Source organism: Panthera onca, chromosome D4 (assembly GCF_046562875.1).
Source record: "Panthera onca isolate mPanOnc1 chromosome D4, mPanOnc1 haplotype 2, whole genome shotgun sequence".
Classification (NCBI taxonomy): Eukaryota; Metazoa; Chordata; class Mammalia; order Carnivora; family Felidae; genus Panthera; species Panthera onca.
Window position 1 is genome coordinate 41,527,803 of NC_138351.1, and position 19,901 is coordinate 41,547,703.

General features: G+C 37.5%; 1 protein-coding gene across 11 annotated transcripts in view; it reads left to right on the top strand.

Annotated features, from left to right (window-relative positions):
* CCDC171 (coiled-coil domain containing 171) overlaps positions 1 to 19,901 on the top strand; it is a 308,137-nt gene that overhangs the window by 90,130 nt on the left and 198,106 nt on the right. For all 11 annotated transcript variants that reach the window (XM_078436783.2, XM_078436780.2, XM_078436779.2 and 8 more), the window contains one exon: positions 12,980 to 13,082. In XM_078436783.2, coding sequence (XP_078292909.2) covers positions 12,980 to 13,082 — 103 coding nt within the window. The remainder of the gene's footprint in view (positions 1 to 12,979; positions 13,083 to 19,901) is intronic.

Sequence of the window (19,901 nt, forward strand, 5' to 3'; positions counted from 1 at the left end):
TTTTTTTCTAAAAAGATATTTGCCAAATTAAAAAATTTAAACCATAAAAAATGAAATGTTTCTGGTTTTGCATCCTCAGAGCTGGCTATTATTATTTTTGCTTTGAATTCATAATTGGTTTTGACTGAAGAGAAAATGACTTAAGAGAAAGCATTTACCTTTTGCTTTTGGAAATGAAACTTTATTTTATTTATTTATTTAAAATATTTATTTAGTTTTGAGAGAGAGAGAGAGAGAGAGAGAGAGAGAGAGACAGAGTGTGAGCAGTGGAGGGGCAGAGAGAGAGGGAGACAGAGAATCTGAAGCAGGCTCCAGACTCCAAGGTGTTAGCACAGAGCCTGACATGGGGCTCAGACCCATGAACTGTGAGATCATGACCTGAACCAAAGCCAAAATGCTTAACCGACTGAGCCACCCAGGTGCCCCCACACTTATATTTCTTTTGAACATAATATTTTCAGTATTTTATAGAATATAGAGGAGAAGCATAAATTACCCACAGGTAATTTTTCTCTTCCTTTGAGGTAACAGCTTGTTTTCTAGTTTAGGTCATGTTCATGGTCATTATTCAAGTCTTTGTCTTTATTTTCTCTGTTGCATTGTGAGAGAAAATTAAAGAGAATTTCCTCTCTAAAGTTTACTATTGAAATCAAGGTGTTAATAATATGCAGAGACTTCGGGAAGTTTTGAGGCTTAAAAATAATAGTTGTAAACTAGATGTATAATTTAGCTTTTTATTTATTTATTTATTTATTTATTTATTTTTCCAACATATGAAATTTATTGTCAAATTGGTTTCCATACAACACCCAGTGCTCATCCCAAAACGTGCCCTCCTCAATACCCATCACCCACCCTCCCCTCCCTCCCACCCCCCATCAACCCTCAGTTTGTTCTCAGGTTTTAAGAGTCTCTTATGCTTTGGCTCTCTCCCACTCTAACCTCTTTTTTTTTTTCACTTCCCCTCCCCCATGGGTTTCTGTTAAGTTTCTCAGGATCCACATAAGAGTGAACACATATGGTATCTGTCTTTCTCTGTATGGCTTATTTCACTTAGCATCACACTCTCCAGTTCCATCCATGTTGCTACAAAGGGCCATATTTCGTTCTTTCTCATTGCCACGTAGTACTCCATTGTGTATATAAACCACAATTTCTTTATCCATTCATCAGTTGATGGACATTTAGGCTCTTTCCATAATTTGGCTATTGTTGAGAGTGCTGCTATAAACATTGGGGTACGAGTGCCCCTATGCATCAGTACTCCTGTATCCCTTGGGTAAATTCCCAGCAGTGCTATTGCTGGGTTATAGGGTAGGTCCATCTTTAATTTTTTGAGGAGCCTCCACACTGTTTTCCAGAGTGGCTGCACCAGTCTGCATTCCCACCAACAGTGCAAGAGGGTTCCCGTTTCTCCACATCCTCTCCAGCATCTATAGTCTCCTGATTTGTTCATTTTGGCCACTCTGACTGGCGTGAGGTGATATCTGAGTGTGGTTTTGATTTGTATTTCCCTGATAAGGAGCGACATTGAGCATCTTTTCATGTGCCTGTTGGCCATCCGGATGTCTTCTTCTTTTTTTTTTTTTTTAAGTTTATTTATTTTTGAGACAGAGAGAGAGCATGAACGGGGGAGGGTCAGAGAGAGAGGGAGACACAGAATCGGAAGCAGGCTCCAGGCTCTGAGCCATCAGCCCAGAGCCTGACGCGGGGCTCGAACTCATGGACCGCGAGATCGTGACCTGAGCTGAAGTCGGACACTTAACCGACTGAGCCACCCAGGCGCCCCCGGATGTCTTCTTTAGAGAAGTGTCTATTCATGTTTTCTGCCCATTTCTTCACTGGGTTATTTGTTTTTCGGGTGTGGAGTTTGGTGAGCTCTTTATAGATTTTGGATACTAGCCCTTTGTCCGATATGTCATTTGCAAATATCTTTTCCCATTCCGTTGGTTGCCTTTTAGTTTTGTTGGTTGTTTCCTTTGCTGTGCAGAAGCTTTGTATCTTCATAAGGTCCCAGTAATTCGTTTTTGCTTTTAATTCCCTTGCCTTTGGGGATGTGTTGAGTAAGAGATTGCTACGGCTGAGGTCAGAGAGGTCTTTTCCTGCTTTCTCCTCTAGGGTTTTGATGGTTTCCTGTCTCACATTCAGGTCCTTTATCCATTTTGAGTTTATTTTTGTGAATGGTGTGGGAAAGTGGTCTAGTTTCAACCTTCTGCATGTTGCTGTCCAGTTCTCCCAGCACCATTTGTTAAAGAGACTGTCTTTTTTCCATTGGATGTTCTTTCCTGCTTTGTCAAAGATGAGTTGGCCATACGTTTGTGGGTCTAGTTCTGGGGTTTCTATTCTATTCCATTGGTCTATGTGTCTGTTTTTGTGCCAATACCATGCTGTCTTGATGATTAAGCTTTGTAGCCGAGGCTAAAGTCTGGGATTGTGATGCCTCCTGCTTTGGTCTTCTTCTTCAAAATTACTTTGGCTATCCGGGGCCTTTTGTGTTTCCATATGAATTTTAGAATTGCTTGTTCTAGTTTTGAGACGAATGCTGGTGCAATTTTGATTGGGATTGCATTGAATGTGTAGATAGCTTTGGGTAGTATTGACATTTTGACAATATTTATTCTTCCAATCCATGAGCAGGGAATGTCTTTCCATTTCTTTATATCTTCTTCAATTACCTTCATAAGCTTTCTATAGCTTTCAGCATACAGATCTTTTACATCTTTGGTTAGATTTATTCCTAGGTATTTTATGCTTCTTGGTGCAATTGTGAATGGGATCAGTTTCTTTATTTGTCTTTCTGTTGCTTCATTGTTAGTGTATAAGAAAGTAACTGATTTCTGTACATTGATTTTGTATCCTGCAACTTTGCTGAATTCATGTATCAGTTCTAGCAGACTTTTGGTGGAGTCTATCGTATTTTTCCATATATAATATCATGTCATCTGCAAAAACTGAAAGCTTGACTTCATCTTTGCCAATTTTGATGCCTTTGATTTAATTTAGCTCTTTAGAACTGGAGGGGTTCTTAGAGATTTTCTAGGTCAAGATGCATGATATATTAATAAACCAGTTGGAAAGTGTTAGCTCCCCTGTTTCAGGAGATATAATACAAATACAGAACATTATTCTGGAAAAGTCCAAACTCGGTATGTTGAGTCTTTTGTTGGTATTTAAGAAATATAAACCCAGAGGACTTAATTGTACTTTTATATTAATGAAATTCCCATTCAGTGTATGGATTTGGAAGATATGATTGGTAAATGAATCATATATTATTTTTATATTTAATGCCATAGAATTAATAGAATTTCAACATAGGACATCTGAAGATTTAACAAAATTAGTTTCATGTTCTGTGTTACACACTATTGAATTTGACTTTGAAAAGTTTTGATTAAAATTGAACTATTAATTTCACAATCTATGAATTTAATAATGATTTAATCAACCACTAAATAAAACTGACTTTCTAATTTAAGTTGCTTAGTGATTATGCTCATTAAAGTCCATCAGAGGCTCAACATATCCAGTTGGGTCTTTTAGTCATTACGGTGAGTTTTTATATTTGCTTCTCTTGAAGCAGGGGAGCTATCATTTTAAAATTGGTATTATTAGGATTTGCTTTGTGCTTTCTACAATGAAATTTTTTAAGTCCATCATTTCTTGAGATTTGTTTTTCTGCCACTCAGTAATATTTAGTTACAGCTCTAGGAGAGACCATATATTGAAAAGGGAATTCTGGTTCTCATGAGGTTTAGTTCAAAGAATATTTTATTCTCTAAAGAACTTGTGATTGAAAATGGTCAAGTGTATGTTTTTTCCCTGTACTTTGGGGGTTTAAGTGATTATATAATATAATGATTGCTAGCATTAGATCGGATTTTGAAAAGTGTTTTGATTGCTATGCTTTGTGGTAAAGTTAATGTTCCCTGATAATATTTTTGCTTCATATGATCTGTTAGGTTTGTTTTAGAATGACATGTCTCTGATTTTGCAGGAGGTGTTAAAAACTAATGGGCCAATAAACATTCTATTCTGACTTTTTTTACTAAAAAATTGTTGATTCCTCCAGAATAGGGGTAGTATTTGTATGTGAACATTGTTTTTGCTTACATAAAAACCATTTTCTGTCTTTCTTAGCGGCCCTTAAAAATTTAATAGTATTAAATAGCACTAACTGAATGTGTATGTTTGTATCTGTGTATTTAAATGTTCATTAAATGGCTGGCTTTCTAAATTTATAATGTGAGCATAAAGCTTTTTTTTTTAGTAAGCTTTTTGAAATTAATTCTTTTTCCTTTTATTTTGAAATTTATTCTTACATAAATTACTAAGTTTTGAAAATTCAAATTTCATCTTTGACCTGGGAATAAATAAGATGGTATTGTGTATGTGTGTGTGTGTGTGTGTGTGTGTGTGTGTGTGTGTGAGAGAGAGAGAGAGAGAGAGAAAGAGAGAGAGAGAGAGAGAGATGTCTTTATGTCAAGGCCCATATTCAGATTATTAGGTAGCACCTATGAACAATGAACTAATTATAGATCTGCATAGGGAGAGTGACATTTCATCTTATGATACAAACAATTGGAAGCATAGAATACTTACATCCATGGAAATAGCATAGGCAAGCAAAGCAAGAGATATTAGTTATTAATATGATCGAGGGAAGGGTGCCTAGGTGGCTCAGTCAATTATGCCTCCAACTTTTGATTTCAGCTCCGGTCATGATCTCACAGTTGTGATATTGAGCCCTGTGTTGGGCTCTGCGCTGAGTTTAGAGCCTGTTTGAGGTTCTCTGTCTCTTTGCCCTACTTCCCTGTTTGCACTCGTGCTTGCTCTCTCTCTCTCTCCCCCGCAAAAAAAAAATTGTGATTGAGGGAAAGCTGCAGATAGTGATGATCATGAAAGCTAACCGATCAAATTCAGTTCAGCTGAGCAAACTCTGCTTCTGTCTAACAAATGCTTTGGGTATGTAATGATTCTTAGGACGAAGATATGATGAAAATGTGAGAGAAAGTATGTGATGTTGATTATAGATTCTGATGTTTCCCTGTTTTAGTTAGAATTCCTTCATAATGGCATAAAATATATTTGAATAAAAAATTTTTAAAAATTAAAGGAAAAAACAGGCACCTGGGTGGCTCAGTCAGTTAAACGTCCAACTCTTGATTTTGGCTCAGGTTATGATTTCATGGTTCATGAGATAGAGCCCTGTGTTGGGATAGAGGCTGCTTGGGATTCTCTCTCTCTTTCTCTCTCTGCCCCTCTCCTGCTCATGTACACACACTCTCTCTCTTTTAAATAAATAAACATGAAAAAAAATTAAAAAAATTTAAAACTTACTTGAGTTAAAAAATATTCAGAGGGGCGCCTGGGTGGTTCAGTCAGTTGAGTGTCCAACTCTTGATTTCAGCTCAGGTCATGATCTCACGGTTTGTGAGTTTAAGCCCCGCACTGGGTTCCGTGCTGACAGTGTGGAGCCTGCTTGGGATTCTCTTTGACCTGGGAATAAATCTCTCTCTCTCTGCTCTCTGCTCACATGCATGCTCTGTCTCTCAAAATAAATGAATAAACATTTTTAAAAAGTTCAGAAATTATAAGGATTATGTATCACTGCTACAAAAGTTCAACCTATGTTTAAAGTGCAAATTTCATTTAAAAATCTTAGTGATTAAATAAAGGTATTTATGTTTTTTTTTTTTTTTTTTTTTACTACTTTTAACTTTATTAACAGTGTCCCTTATTTACTTTTACTGTTATTAATGACTTGAGTCAACTTTTTCCACTGCAGATCAGGAAGACCCATTTGTCAATTTCTAGTTATGAATATTTGCATATGCTTTTTGTATGTTTCTTCAAGAGATTGCATTAGAAATTTTTATTCATATGCATATCCATTTGAGATATTTATGCATGGTTAGTAAAAAAGTGAAGGATGTGTCTTTGTAGACTAGAGAAAGATAAGATGCTTATGGAAGAAACAAAGAGAATGATGCATTAGATTGAGCCAGCAGCAATTCATTCATTTTAGCAGTGTGTGAGATATAGCATACCAGGGTGGAAATATAACTTAGGTCTTTGTCATCTCATTGTGCTTTCTGGGTAAAGGTATTTTATAGCCAACCTTGACTCCTCTTTAATAATACATTAAGGTCTGCCAGTCACACATTTTTCTGAATTTTCTTTGAATATTTTTATATTTTTAGTTCCCTGTCTACACTGGTTGTAGATTCATTGTGACATCTAAAGTAGTCGTTGGTTCATCGTGAGTAATCAATAAATGTTCATCTAAACATCATCTGGTTACCCGACACAGCTTAAGAGATTTTTATTGTGAGGGTAACAAACTCTTTATGTGGATTATGTCCAAGGAAAAAAGAAGTGAGTCCTTTTATCCTACAGTTTTCCTTTTAAACTGCTGTGGATGTTTAGAATTACAGAATTATAGAATTTGTTAAGTCAATAATGTGACATTTAACCTTAACTTACTCTTTATGTCACATGATAAAACATGTTAATCAAAAATTAGAAACTTAGTATTTTATTCTTGCTTGGCACTTTGTTTTCAACCCAACAGTTTACTTAGCAGATAAATTCTGTTTTCATTCTAGAATTTTTTTGCCCATCAAAAAGCTATTAAGGGACCTAACAACTTTGGGAAAAAATATTTAAATATAAGTACAATCCACATTTCAGAAAAGCTCAAACACTTTTGATATATGAATAAAGAATGAAAGCTTCAAAATTATAAAACCAAAACAATTTATTGGGAAGGAAAATTGTCACCTGTAAAACAATGACAGTTTTTCTGGTCAGTAGTTGGTTCATAAACCTAGTTATTAAATGTAAGTTAGATTTGTATTAAGAGACTATTAGCCAGGTATCTTTGTAGAAAATTATAATCTACTAATTGTGAATGTAATAGCAACTTTTTGGCATATTTAATTCCTTTTAAGCCTCGTCATTGGTCAAGCCTCTTCTTTATTCTTGGAAACATTTTATACTAGTCAGTGTCTCCTGGCTAATTTGCCATTAAATTTGGTTTTGAACTGTAATGGTGTTGAAATTTTAGCTTGTCTTTTAGTCAGGATTGAGCCCTATAGTTGGGAGAGAAGAATTATTGTTGAACTAGGATTTTAATTGAACCCTTTATATTAAACTGACTCCAAGTGTGCAATTTGTCTGACTTTTTACATTTATATTTCTGTTAAGTTTTATTCCTTGATATTGGTGAGGACTTAGCCTCAGTCAGCATACATTTTGGAGACAGATTGATCTGGGTTTCAGTTTCAGTCCTGTCTTGTAATAGTTGTGTGACCTTTAGTGATATTATCCTTCTGAATCTGTTTGCTCATTGGTAAAATGGTGCTAATAATCTCAACTGTGCAGGATTTCTTTTCTTTTTTTTGAAAGAGCATGTGCTTGTGCACATGTGCACGGGAGGTGTGTGTGAGGAGGGAGAGGAAGAGAGAGAGGCAGAGAGAGAAACAGAGGATATTAAGCAGGCTCCATGCCCAGCTGGAGCCTGACTCAGGGCTAGATCTCATGACTGTGAGATCATGACCTGAGCCGAAATCAAGAGTTGGATGCTTAACTGACTGAGCCACCCAGGCACCCCTCAAGTGTACAGGATTTTTAATGAAAAAAGATACTATTACATGTACTATTAAAGATAGTACATGTATTGAAATAGCAGAGGGGCATTTTTGTGTGTGTATCTGCATATAACTTGTGAATATGATGCTGGAGTTCTTCTGGAAATATAATTATATGATAATATCCCAGGAAAATATTGATTCAGAAGATCTTTAGGATATTAAAATATATTACAGGGAAGAACTTCTGGAATGATAGTGTAAAGAGCTTGGAAAACTCTCTACTTAGCAGAACAACAATTTAACTGATGAAAAATTAAAAAAAAATCATATAAAGCTTTAGAAATTGTCCTGAGGGCAAAGGAGAAACTATCATTTAAGAAAATATGCTAATCAAATTAAAAACCTTGGTCCTTTAAAGAACAGCATCAGAAAAATAAAAAGACGACTCATAAAAAGAGAAAATATTTGCAGATCATATATCTGGTAAAGTAATTTTATCCAGAATATATAAAGACCTCTTACAATTCAATAATAAAAAAATCCATTTGAAAAATGGACAAAAGATCTGAACAGAGACTTTTCCAAAGAAAACCTATAAGTGGCCAATAAACATGTGAAAAGATGCGCAGTCATCAGAAAAATGCAAATCAAAACCATAATGAGCTGTACTCAAAAAAATTAAAAACCATAATGACAAGTTATTTCACACATACTTAGATGGCTATAATAAAATAAAAGCAAGTAATAACAGGTTATTAGTGAGGATGTGAAAAAATTGGGAATTCTCATACACTACTGTTGGGAAGGTATAATGATACCCCCCACTTTGTAAAACAGTTTGGAAGTTTTTCAAAATGTAAAAATTGTAGTTACCATATGACCTTGCAATGGTACTCTTAGGTATATAGCCAATAGAAATGAAAATATGCACTCACATGTTCATAGCAGCATTTTATATGACAGCCATAAAGCTGAAACAACCCAAATGTCCATCAACTGCTGAGCGGATGAACAAAAGTTGTTACATCCATAGAATGGAATATAATTCAGGCATAAAGAAAAAGCAAGGTACCGATCATCAAATGAAGTTCATATGGATGAGCCTTGAAAACATTAAGCTTAGTGAAAGAAGCCACACATAAAAAGCCACATAGTGTGTGATTCCATTTATATGAAATGCCCAGAGAAGGCAAATCTGTAGAGATAGGAAGTAGATTAGGGATGCCTAGGGCTGAAGGGACTAAGGGAAGATAGTAACTGCTGATGGGTATGGGGTTTCTTGCTGGTGTGAAGAAAGTGTTCTAAAATTGATTGTGGTGTTGGTTGTATAACTCAATGAATCTACTAAAAATCATTGAATTGTATACTGTGATTTCTTTTTATGGTATGTAAACTATATCTCAAACTATTAAAAAGAAGAAAATCAACGAAATTTCAGTAAGAACAATGAGAACCTGGGGGCATTTGAGTGATGGTTGGTTCCATAACCCCTTTTCCATCGTGCTCCCTGTTACAGAAGCTGTACCCTGGGTGGTTGGGCCCTTCCTCTCTCCTTGGCCTTTAGGCTGGGGCTATGCTTTCTTCCTGGGAGAGGCAGATTGCTGGAATGTCTCATCCCTCAGAGCCATGGTTGACAACAATATGAATCTGGGTGAAGAGAGATTAAGAGGAACCTGGTACCTCTATGATACAATAAAATGACACAGCAGCCAGAAGTTTAAAATAGAGAACTAGAGAAAGAGACAGCCAAGAGGACCCCTCATGGGGTGACAGCTGAGTCGGCAGTTGGGAAGGCCGTGTACGTGTGGTAGGTGGCATCCACTCAAGAGCAATCTGAGCAGGATGTGAGGCAGACCGGAAGCATGCCCCAAGCTACACACAGACACATTAACGCGGAGTGGAAGCCTTACTGGTGCAAGGGGGCTTAAACACAACCAAAGACCGACTGAACATTAAGACCCAGAGGTGATTGCTAGGAAGCCAGGCTTCAATATAATATCACAGTCATTCCTGACAAGTCTGTCAGACTGTGTGCATGCCCGAGGACAAGCCCTCCCAGGCATTGACATAAAATGAGGTGTGGTTGAAAGGAGTTTGCTGTGAATAACAAAAGACATCCATTTTACCTTTCTGACCCTGAAGTTATTTCAGGAATTGGGAACAAAACTGATTAATATAATAAAAGATGGACTTAGGACTGTTCCGAAAGGAAATTACCAGGGTTTTAGGAGCTATGTGCCTGGAACCATGGATAAAGACCAGAATTATATTTCTTACTATAAATCACAATATCACAGTATGCCAAATCAGTGTTTTAAAGATAAATTATCCCAGAGTTTTCAGGTAATGGGACATACATAAGAGGAAATAATGTAACTAAATCCCTGCCATATTGCTTATATCAAACAAATTTTAGATTGATCAAAGAGCCATAAAAAAAGAAAGTGAAAAAGCACTGGAAGAAAAAGGGAATTAATTATTTTATAATCTTGGAGTAAAGAAGGTCTGACATAAAATTTAGAAGTCCCAAAGCAAATTATTGATAGATTTGATCACTTAAAAAATACAATTTTGTTTCTACGAACATGATTACAAGGTGAGTGACAAATTGGCAATAACGATCTGCAATATGTATGACAAAGGGATCGTTTTTGTAATTTAGAAAAGACTAAGGGGCGCCTGGGTGGCTCAGTCGGTTGGGCGTCTGACATTGGGCTCAGGTCATGATCTCACAGTTCATGGATTTGAGCAGAGCGCCGCATGGGGCTCTGTGCTGACAGCTTAGAGCCTGGAGCCTGTTTCAGATTCTGTGTCTCCTTCTCTCTGCCCCTCCTCTGCTCATACTCTGTCTCTCTCTTCCTTCAAAAATAAATAAAAACATTAAGAAAAAAAAAGAAAAGACTATTATAAATCACTATGGTCAATATGGACAATGTAATGTAAAAACGGGCACATGATGTGGAAAGGCGTTCACAGGAAAAGACATACAGGTGGCTAGTAAACATGAAAAGATCCTTAATGTTTAAGTTAAAGAAATGCACATTAAAATAAGTTGATAATTCCTATCATTGGGAAGATATTGAGAAATAGGCACTTATACTGGACATGGTATTATACAAGGTAGGACTCTTTAGAGAGTAATTTGGTAACAATTGTCTGAAAATAGATGTTCATACCCTTTTACCCATCAAATCTATTTCTAGCAGTTTATGGAACAGGTATACTTACATGTTTATGCAAAGATATATGAGTACACATACAAGGATGTATATTGTACTATTATCAGTAATAGCCCAAAATGCAAATAACCTGTAGATTTTAGCAATAGGAGACTAGTTAAGTTAATTAATGGTACATCTAAACAATAGAGTACTACGAAACTAAAAAAATGTGATGTGGAAAGATGTCAAAGACATAATATGAATGGAAAAGTAAGTTATATAGCAGCATGTATACTATGATCCTATTTGAATTAAAAATTATATACATGTAATATGTATTTTATATACATACATATAAAAATGGTTTTTTAACTATTACTTTTGATATTCAGTATTGTCTAGGTGGTGGCAATACACTGGTGAGGACAAAACCCCTCCCATATCTCCTTTCACGGGGCTTAAATAGTATGAAATAGAGGCTAATAAAAGACCTATTCAAATAAATACAGAATCATAATTGTGATAATTGCTGAGGAGAATCTTATAGAGGGAATTGATGTAGTCAGGGGGGTGAAGAGAAGGATAACTTTTCTGAAAAAGTGATAATTGAACTGACATCTAAAGGAAGTATTATTAGTTTTACGTATTTTAAGGATATAATTTTGCCATGTATGATCTGTTCTCCCATTTCTTCTGTATATGTAGGCACTCTTGCACTAGTGTTTCCACCTCATCAGCTTCTACAGATGCTTAAGTTTCTCATTTATTAAAAAAAACAAAACTCTTCTCCGGCTTCGTTCTTCCTTCCAACTACTTCCCTTTATTTCTCCTTCCCTTCTTACCGGGAAAGAGGTATCTAAACTTCCTGTTTCCGCTGACTTAGCTCTCAGTCAGGAAAAAACCCAAAATTCAGGCTTATTGCTTCTTCAACCTATTCCAGTCTGAATTATAACAGATTTCATCAAGGTCACCAGTGACCTCTATGCCGATTGAACACTATTTGGTCTCCATTTTGTTTGAATGTTCTGTGACATTAGACATAACTGACATCTCTGTCTTGGAAATGTTCTCGGTTTTCATGACACTATACTTTTCTGTTTTTCTTTCTCTTTTTTCAATCGTCTTTGCTGGTTTTTTTCTTTTCTAACTATTAACTTCTGTAGTTCCTTAAGGCCTTGTCCTAGGTTCTCTTCCTGTCTAATGCTCTCTAGGTAAGCCCCAGGGAATATCTGTATGTGATTTCCAAACCTATTCCTGACTTCTCTTCTGAGCATTATACCATTATGTCCAGCTGCCTCCCATATCTTTCTATTTTATTTGTTCTTTGTTAATTCAAATATATTTATTTAAAGCCTGCTATTTGTCAGGTGTTGTGCTGGTACTAGGAATGTCTTAAAAGCTATTTGCAATGAAATGTGATCGAAACCAAATTCATTTGTACTCGCTGCCAAAAACAAGCAAGTAAATAAACAAAAACAGTCCAAATAAGACCTTCTGTACCTTCATTGTTCTCACTGTACTACTGAAATCTGCCAGATCTTCGAGCCTGAAACTTGAGATCACTCTTGACTCCTTCTATCTGAGCATTTACCCAAGGTCATCAATCCAGTCCAATCCAATCCAATCCAATCCAATCCAATCCAATCCAGTCACATCTAATCCAGTTTAATCTGATGAAGTCTAACCCAGTGCGGTGTCCCAAGGCCTGGTCATTCCATCTCCTAAGTATGTTGCCCCCCACTGTTCCTTTTCATGACCAAGACCCTCGCCTATGCTACCATTTCCTCTTGTGTAGACTGCTGCAGTTCCTTCTCTGTGGTCATACTGTATTCACTTTTGACCACCATCTGGCCGTTTGCCACACGACTGCAATCTCGATCTTGTAACGTGTTTCCTAATTCCTCTTTGTCTCAGTTTTCTTATCTGTAAAATTGGGATAATAATAGCCCTTACTTCTTGGGTTGCTGTGGGATAAAAAGAATTATTAAGTATAAAATAGTGCCAGGCACTAAGGCCTCAGTAAATTGTTATCGAGACCTTACACAGGGTTACATTCAGCCAAGTAAAAGGTATGATTAAGACAGAAAGAGGTTTATTAATAAGAGATTTGAATGGAGTAATTATTAGCTTGTTTATACTTAACAGTGCCATATATGTTCACACAAATCTGTAGCTCTTATAATATGTGACCTTATTATGTGTAATTGTTTTCTTAATTAAAAGGCTAAGAAGCACCAGGCCTTTCTAGTAGAGACATGTGAAAATAACGTGAAAGAATTGGAATCGATCTTGGACAGCTTTACTGTGTCGGGCCAGTGGACATCAGGTTAGTTGAAGGTATAAAATGACAGTTGCATCTGTCAATGTTCCAAAGTCACTACATTTTGGGAATTCTGCAGATGCCTCTTCCAGTCCCTTATCTCAACATGTTTCGATTTGATGACATGATAAGAGCAGTTCTCACAGCGGTCAGTTGGCCTAGCTGGCTGAGAAAGGGTGACGGAATGTGGACCTGCTGCTGCCCTCCCAGAACTTGATTTACAAGTGTTGGGGTCTGTATGATTGGACAGACAAGGGCTCACTTGCTGTGTTCTGAATCCAACTGAGAAAAAAGTCCTTACAGTATACCTGCGAGGGGAACAGATGTTTCCATCAAATTGAGCCAAATTCTGAGGCAACCTTCAACAACTTAAAGGTCATGCATTCAAAAGGTTATGTAGGACACAGCCTGTAACATAGTGCATATGCTAAGCTGGTTTTCGCCTTTGCTTCCTGCTACCCTACTACACGTACTCTGCAGATAAGAGTGCTTAGGAAAAATGTTTGGGTTTTAGTATTAGTGTAGCTATTAAGATAAAGAAGTATAAAAATTGTATATTAGGTAGGCATAGTTTGGGAACTAGCGGAAGCCTTAGCTGGCTAATGAATGCTGTTCACGATTTCTACGTCCTTAATTTTTTTGTGTCTTTGCCATTATGTGTGTAATAGTAGCTTTGACTTAAATACTTTTACTTTTCTACCTCAGTTTCCTTTTGCCCTACTGTCGGTCTCAAGTTATTTAGTTGCTTTCTGACTTGTGTTTTTCAAAAGGCATGTAAAATTAAATTCATTCCACTTTAAAATTGAACTCCTAGACTCAAGTTATTTGAAGGAATCGAATAGATATTTGGCAAATGAGTTCTTTAGGAACTTGTAAGTTCAGGATATTTGTTGTGCTTGAAAAAGCAGAGGGATATGATCGGGCCCGTTTGAACCTTATAGATCTGCAGACTTGTGCTGGTGAACTGTTAGAAATTTAGTGTGTTTTGCTATTATCTGGTGGGTTTTTTATTTTTGTCTGCTTTTTTCCTTTATGCTGTTTTAGCCATAATTAAGAAATTAACAGATAACTTTTTTTTTTTTTTAACTTTTCCCCAAAACAGTAGTGTTTCATGGTTTGCTACTGTGGAAAAATCAAGGTGTATAAAAGTGGCATAAAAATATAGATATCCTTGGGGTGTCTGGGTGGCTCAGTTGGTTGACTGTCCGACTTCAGCCCAGGTCGTGATCTTGTGGTTCTTGAGTTTGGGCCCTGTGCTGTCAGCATGGAGCTCAGTTCAGATCCTCTGTCCCCTCCTCTCTCTGCCCCTCCCCTGCTTGTGCTCTCCCTCTCTCAAAAATAAATAAACATTAAACAAATAGATATCCAGTGTTCAGTTATATTTACTAAAGCTGTGGAGGATACAATTTTCTTTTGCAGTAGTACTGAGATGTATCATTGCTTAGTGGTATTAGGAGCTTTAAAAATTGTTAAGTTATCATGGTGTATCTGATACTTCTATGTTACTTTAAATATTTCTTCAGAGTTGAATTAAAAAAACTAAAAATATTGAGGTCATATCTCCTTTCAATTTTAACATGAAATAGTTGATAACAAAGGAACTCATAAGCTTTTGCTAAGCCTATAGGAAAAGACTATTAAAGTTTTTTTTTTTCTTTTCATCTTTCAATAACCATCCTTTTTAAACTCCTAGTTTCCCATATAAATGCACACTCTATATATTATAGATAAAGCATTTCCGGAAAAGGGACTGTATGGTGATTAGTGATGTTTGTCTTGCCGTAGAGTGGGTTTTGTTTCTGTGTGGTGCTGGCTCTTTTACTCTTTTACCCACCAAGAACCACTTTTTCTCTGATCTGTGGATATTTACGGAAACATGGACAGGTTCAGAGAACTAATAAGATAGGATAGGGCGGCAAGAACAAGTAACAGTGGGAAAGCAACCCCAGGCCTAAGCCTGAAGGGTCCGGTGGAGGACACATTGTCACAATACAAGCCACACCGTGGAGGGGGGCCTGCCCGACAAGAGCTGTAGCTGCTAAAAACTGAAGCCACTGCCAGGAATGCACCAGAGCAGAGGAAACAGAGGAAACAAACACCAGGCCATTCTTTTCTTTCCTTTTTTTTCTTTCTTCCTCCATCCTCTTAACCTCCTCCTGGTGCACTCACTGTCCAAATCCAACCAGAAGTCCGAGGGCAGAGGAGCCCAGATCATGCAGTCTGTAGAGGTCAGCCTTTACAAGGCAAAGCATTGCTTGTTAAAATAATTTACCAAAACCTGTCATTTCTGAAAATATCTTGGTTAGATTCTCTTCTGATGAACTCTTCTGAGTGTGCCATCTTTTTTCTCGCTGGCGCCCTGGCTACGTTTACCTGCTTAGGACTCGATTTCCCTCTGGCCCTCGGCTTTCACAAAACAGCCCTTTAAAACTGTGAAGTACTCCCTGAACCAGGGTAAGGTTGGGGTTTTGTTACTTCCCCAAGAGAGGTGTAAATAATAAACTTTATTGCTTGATATTTTGTGGAAGAACCCGAACAATTAAGATCGTCTGCTATGTCAGGCCTGGCTTCGCCTACACAAAGTTGAACAAATATTTTGTTCCTTGCAAATAAAATAACGTAAAAACTTATCTAGGCTAACATCCTGTGTGCATGTGTGATGTAAACATGTATATATCTCACAGTGTATAAGTGTTTAAAAAAAAAAAGTCTATTTCAAACAGAGACATGTTGTTACTCTGTGATGATAGCTCAGCCTTAGAATTCGTTACAAAGTTAATTCAGCTACCTCCAGAAGGGTTTTCAAGAGAGATGGACTCTTCTCCAGTATGGCAAGTAGGGAAGAATGCTTTACTTCCTTTTTTACCTCTTTGTAGCTTTCAGTTCAATATAGACTCAGTATCTACACTCCCCAGTCCAGGAAGAGCAATCTATGGAAGAAATTTAGATGCTTACAAAATTGTTTGTTTTGACTTGCATTTTAAAATGGAAATAGCCAGATTTCATTCTTTCTCGTTGCCAAGTAGTGTTCCATTGTATATATAAACCACATCTTCTTTATCCATTTGTCGGTTGATGGATATTTAGGCTCTTTCCATAATTTGGCTATTGTTGAAAGTGCTCCTATAAACATTGGGGTACAAGTGCCCCTATGCATCAGCATTTCTGTATCCCTTGGGTAAATTCCTAGCAGTGCTATTGCTGGGTCATAGGGTACATCTATTTTTAATTTTTTGAGGAACCTTCACACTGCTTTCCAGAGAGGCTGTACCAACCTGGATTGAACTGGAGGGTATTATGCTAAGTGAAATAAATCAGGCCGAGAAAGACAGATACCATATGTTTTCACTCATATGTGGATCCTGAGAAACTTAACAGAAGTCCATGGGGGAGGGGAAGGGGAAAAAAAAAAGTTATAGAGAGGGAAGGAGGCAAACCATAAGAGACTCTTAAAAACTGAGAACAAACTGAGGGTTGATGGGGGGTGGGGGAGAGGGGAAAGTGGGTGATGGCATTGAGGAGGGCACCTGTTGGGATGAGCACTGGGTGTTGTATGGAAACCAATTTCACAATAAATTATATTCAATATAAAAAAAACAGAAAATAAAAAAAAATAAAATGGAGTGAATGAAAATTACTTTTTTGGATGAATTTTAGTCTGGAGTTGACAGAAGCTGCCAGGTGTTCTATTCCCCGTCTTCTTCAGCTTCTGCGGACTTCTACATTAAGAAATGTTTCTGAAGCAAGAGTAACCCATCAGGTTATCTTCAGGTAGAGGATGAAGCAAAGTTGCAGCTGGTCCAAGACATTCAGGAATTCATTTACTTAGAGGATTTAACGTGATTTTCTCACCGTTGATCAGTGTGACAGTTCACACTTTGTTTCCTAATGCCTCCGACACTGCCCCCTCCTGCTAACCCGTCTCCGCTTCTCCCTGACTCTCCCTTCAGTCTGTTTTCTCTAAAGCCACCAGAATGATCATTTGAAAACCTAAGTCAGAGCCTGCCATTCCTTTGCCTTAAACCTTATCGGGCTCTGCTTTTCACGAAGCATAGAAGCCAAAGTGCCAGCAAGGGCTTTCAAGACCCTACCCGGTCTGCCCCTATTCTTGATCACTCCTTTGACCTCCCCTGCACCTTTCTCTGTTTGGGCCACTTTGGCCTCCTGCTGTTTCTCGAGGCCACCAAACATGCTCTTGCCCTGGGGGCCTTTGTGCAGGCCGTTCTTTCCACCTGGAAAGTTCTTCACACAGATGTGTCTGCATAGCTTTCTCTCTTGTCTATTTTATTTTATTTATTTCACATTCTTTTAAATGTGAGTGAGAGTTTTTATTTTTTTAAGAAAGCTCTACCCCCAATGTAGGGCTCAAACTTATGACCTCAAGATTAAGAGTTGCATGCTGAGATCTCACCCTATGAAGGCTACCCTCTGCTCACCCCCATTTCACTTGTCTCCCTACCTCTCCCTTTTCTGCTCTACGTTTTTTCTTTCCTGTAGCCCTTATGGCTGTCCAACATTTCTAACACACTACATGGTGTACTTATTTTATCAGTATTAGAATTCTCCATAGAAACAGAACCAATATATATAGGATATATATACTTCTTCAGTATGGCAAGTAGGGAAGAATGCTTTACTTCCTTTTTTACCTCATATCATATGTGATATATATATCACATATATATCATATATATATATATATATATATCTCATATATATATATGAGATATATATATATATAGGAATGGCTCATGTGATTATGAAGGCTGGGAAATGCCATGACCTGTGTGTCATCTGCAAACTGAAGAACCAGGAAAGCCATTGGTATAATTCAGTCTGAATCCAAAGGCCTGAGAACCTAGGGGCTCCTGGAGTCTGAAGGAGGAGATGGAAGTCCCAACTCTAGAAGAGAGAATTTGCCCTTCTTCTGCCATTTTGTCTGTAGTGGGGTGTAGGGAGGCAATAGATTGGATGATGCCTGCCCACATTGGTGAGGGCATATCTTTACTCAGTCTACTGATTCAGATGCTAATTTCTTTCGGAAACATCTTCACAGACACATACAGAAACGTTTTGCTAGCTCTACGTGCATCCCTTAGCCCAGTCAAGTTGACACATAAAATTAATCACTACAGTGTCCAAGCTCCATGAGGGCAAAGATCTTTGTCTCTTTTATTTGCTAATGTACTTTAAGCAGCTAGAACATTCCTTGGCACAAAGCAGTCACTCAGCAAATATTTGTTGAATATTAATGAATATAAGTGTGAATGAATTAGTATCAGGTTGAATGTCTATTTTGCATTTCAGTTTTTAAGGTTATAAAGGTAGTCATGGAGTCTCTTTCCTAATTATAAGGGTATAATGTGTACATTATATCATTATATCATTATATCTTTTGGGTAGCAGTCCATAAGGAGTAACCAGGAAGATTGACCTTAAGTGGAAAAGATGTACAATCTAAAATCGGCCATAGAAATGTCACCTTGATTGCCTACTTTTATTAGACAAGATTGTCTTCATTTGCTTGAACAGGGATATTTATTTTTCCTATGTCTACTTTCCACCAAAACTGAAGTACTATAGCTGTTCATATCTCCTTTCTTTTCTGGTGAAAATTCTTACAGCAGGGTGTGTATGGGGAGATATCCTTTCCCACTTTGAACCTATGCAGTCTCCCTGCCTCAAGTGTTTCTTCTAATACAGTTTCACCTCTGCCTGAGGATGTTAATAAACACATAGAATGTACTTTTTCCTTGGTTATGTACGTGAAAAAAAAAAAAAACTTTTCTTGTGGCTCAGTCTTGGATCCTCCTCAGGGTGCTTGATTTTTGTGTTGACTGAAATAGAACCCTCTGACCTTCATCAACCTTTCCTTCCTTGAGGAAATCGTTTGTAATACTCTAGAGGTGTTCTTTTTCTTTCTACTGGAGAGGACCCTGGGAAATAATGGTAACAGAGTTTGATGCCTTTAGGCATATATACATCACCCAGGGATTGGGCAGTCTCAGGGACTGCTCTTAGGATAATCAGGGCAACAGATTGGACTTCTCCTCTTCTCTCTCCTGCTTTACTTCTTTAGTAAAGGACTATTGCCTAGATCTGGTATCTTCCTGAGAATTTTAATTGTCCTTGTGAACCCCATGGATAGTACCTTTTAACTGGATATTCATGGATCAATGAGAAGCTGCGGATGCCTATCAGAGCAGCACATAGGTCTCCTTAGTGTCATTTGCCAAATTCTTCTCACTTACTTCTCTCACGTCCCAATCCACAGGTGTACAGACCAAAATTGGCCTACTTCATCATGCTCATAGTTTCCGTTTGTAAAATCAAAGGGAGTGACTTTAATAAGAGTGCTCCAATGGGATCACTAATTAATCACACTGTTATGAAGGCTAAGAAATCCAAGATCTGCAGTGGGTAAGCTGGAGACTCAGGAGAACTGAGGGTGTGGTTCCAGTCTAAGTTTGAGTCAAAGGGAAGGAGAAGACCAGTGTCTCAACGTGAAGACAGACAGGCAGAGAGACAGAATTCCTTCTTATTGGGCCTTTTATTCTATTCAGACCTTCAGTGAAGATTGGATGAGGCCAGCCCACTCTCGGGAGGGCAATTTGCTTTCTCAGTCTACTGATTCAGATGTCAATCTCATCCAGAAACATCCTTATAGACACACCCAGAAATAATGTTTCACTGAATATCTGTGTCCCAGTCAAGTTTATGCATAAAATTAACCATCATATCCCCTTCCCCCTTACTCTTAGCCTGTGGTAACCACTATTCTACTTTCTGTTTCTGTGAATTTGACTACTTTAGACTCCTCATATG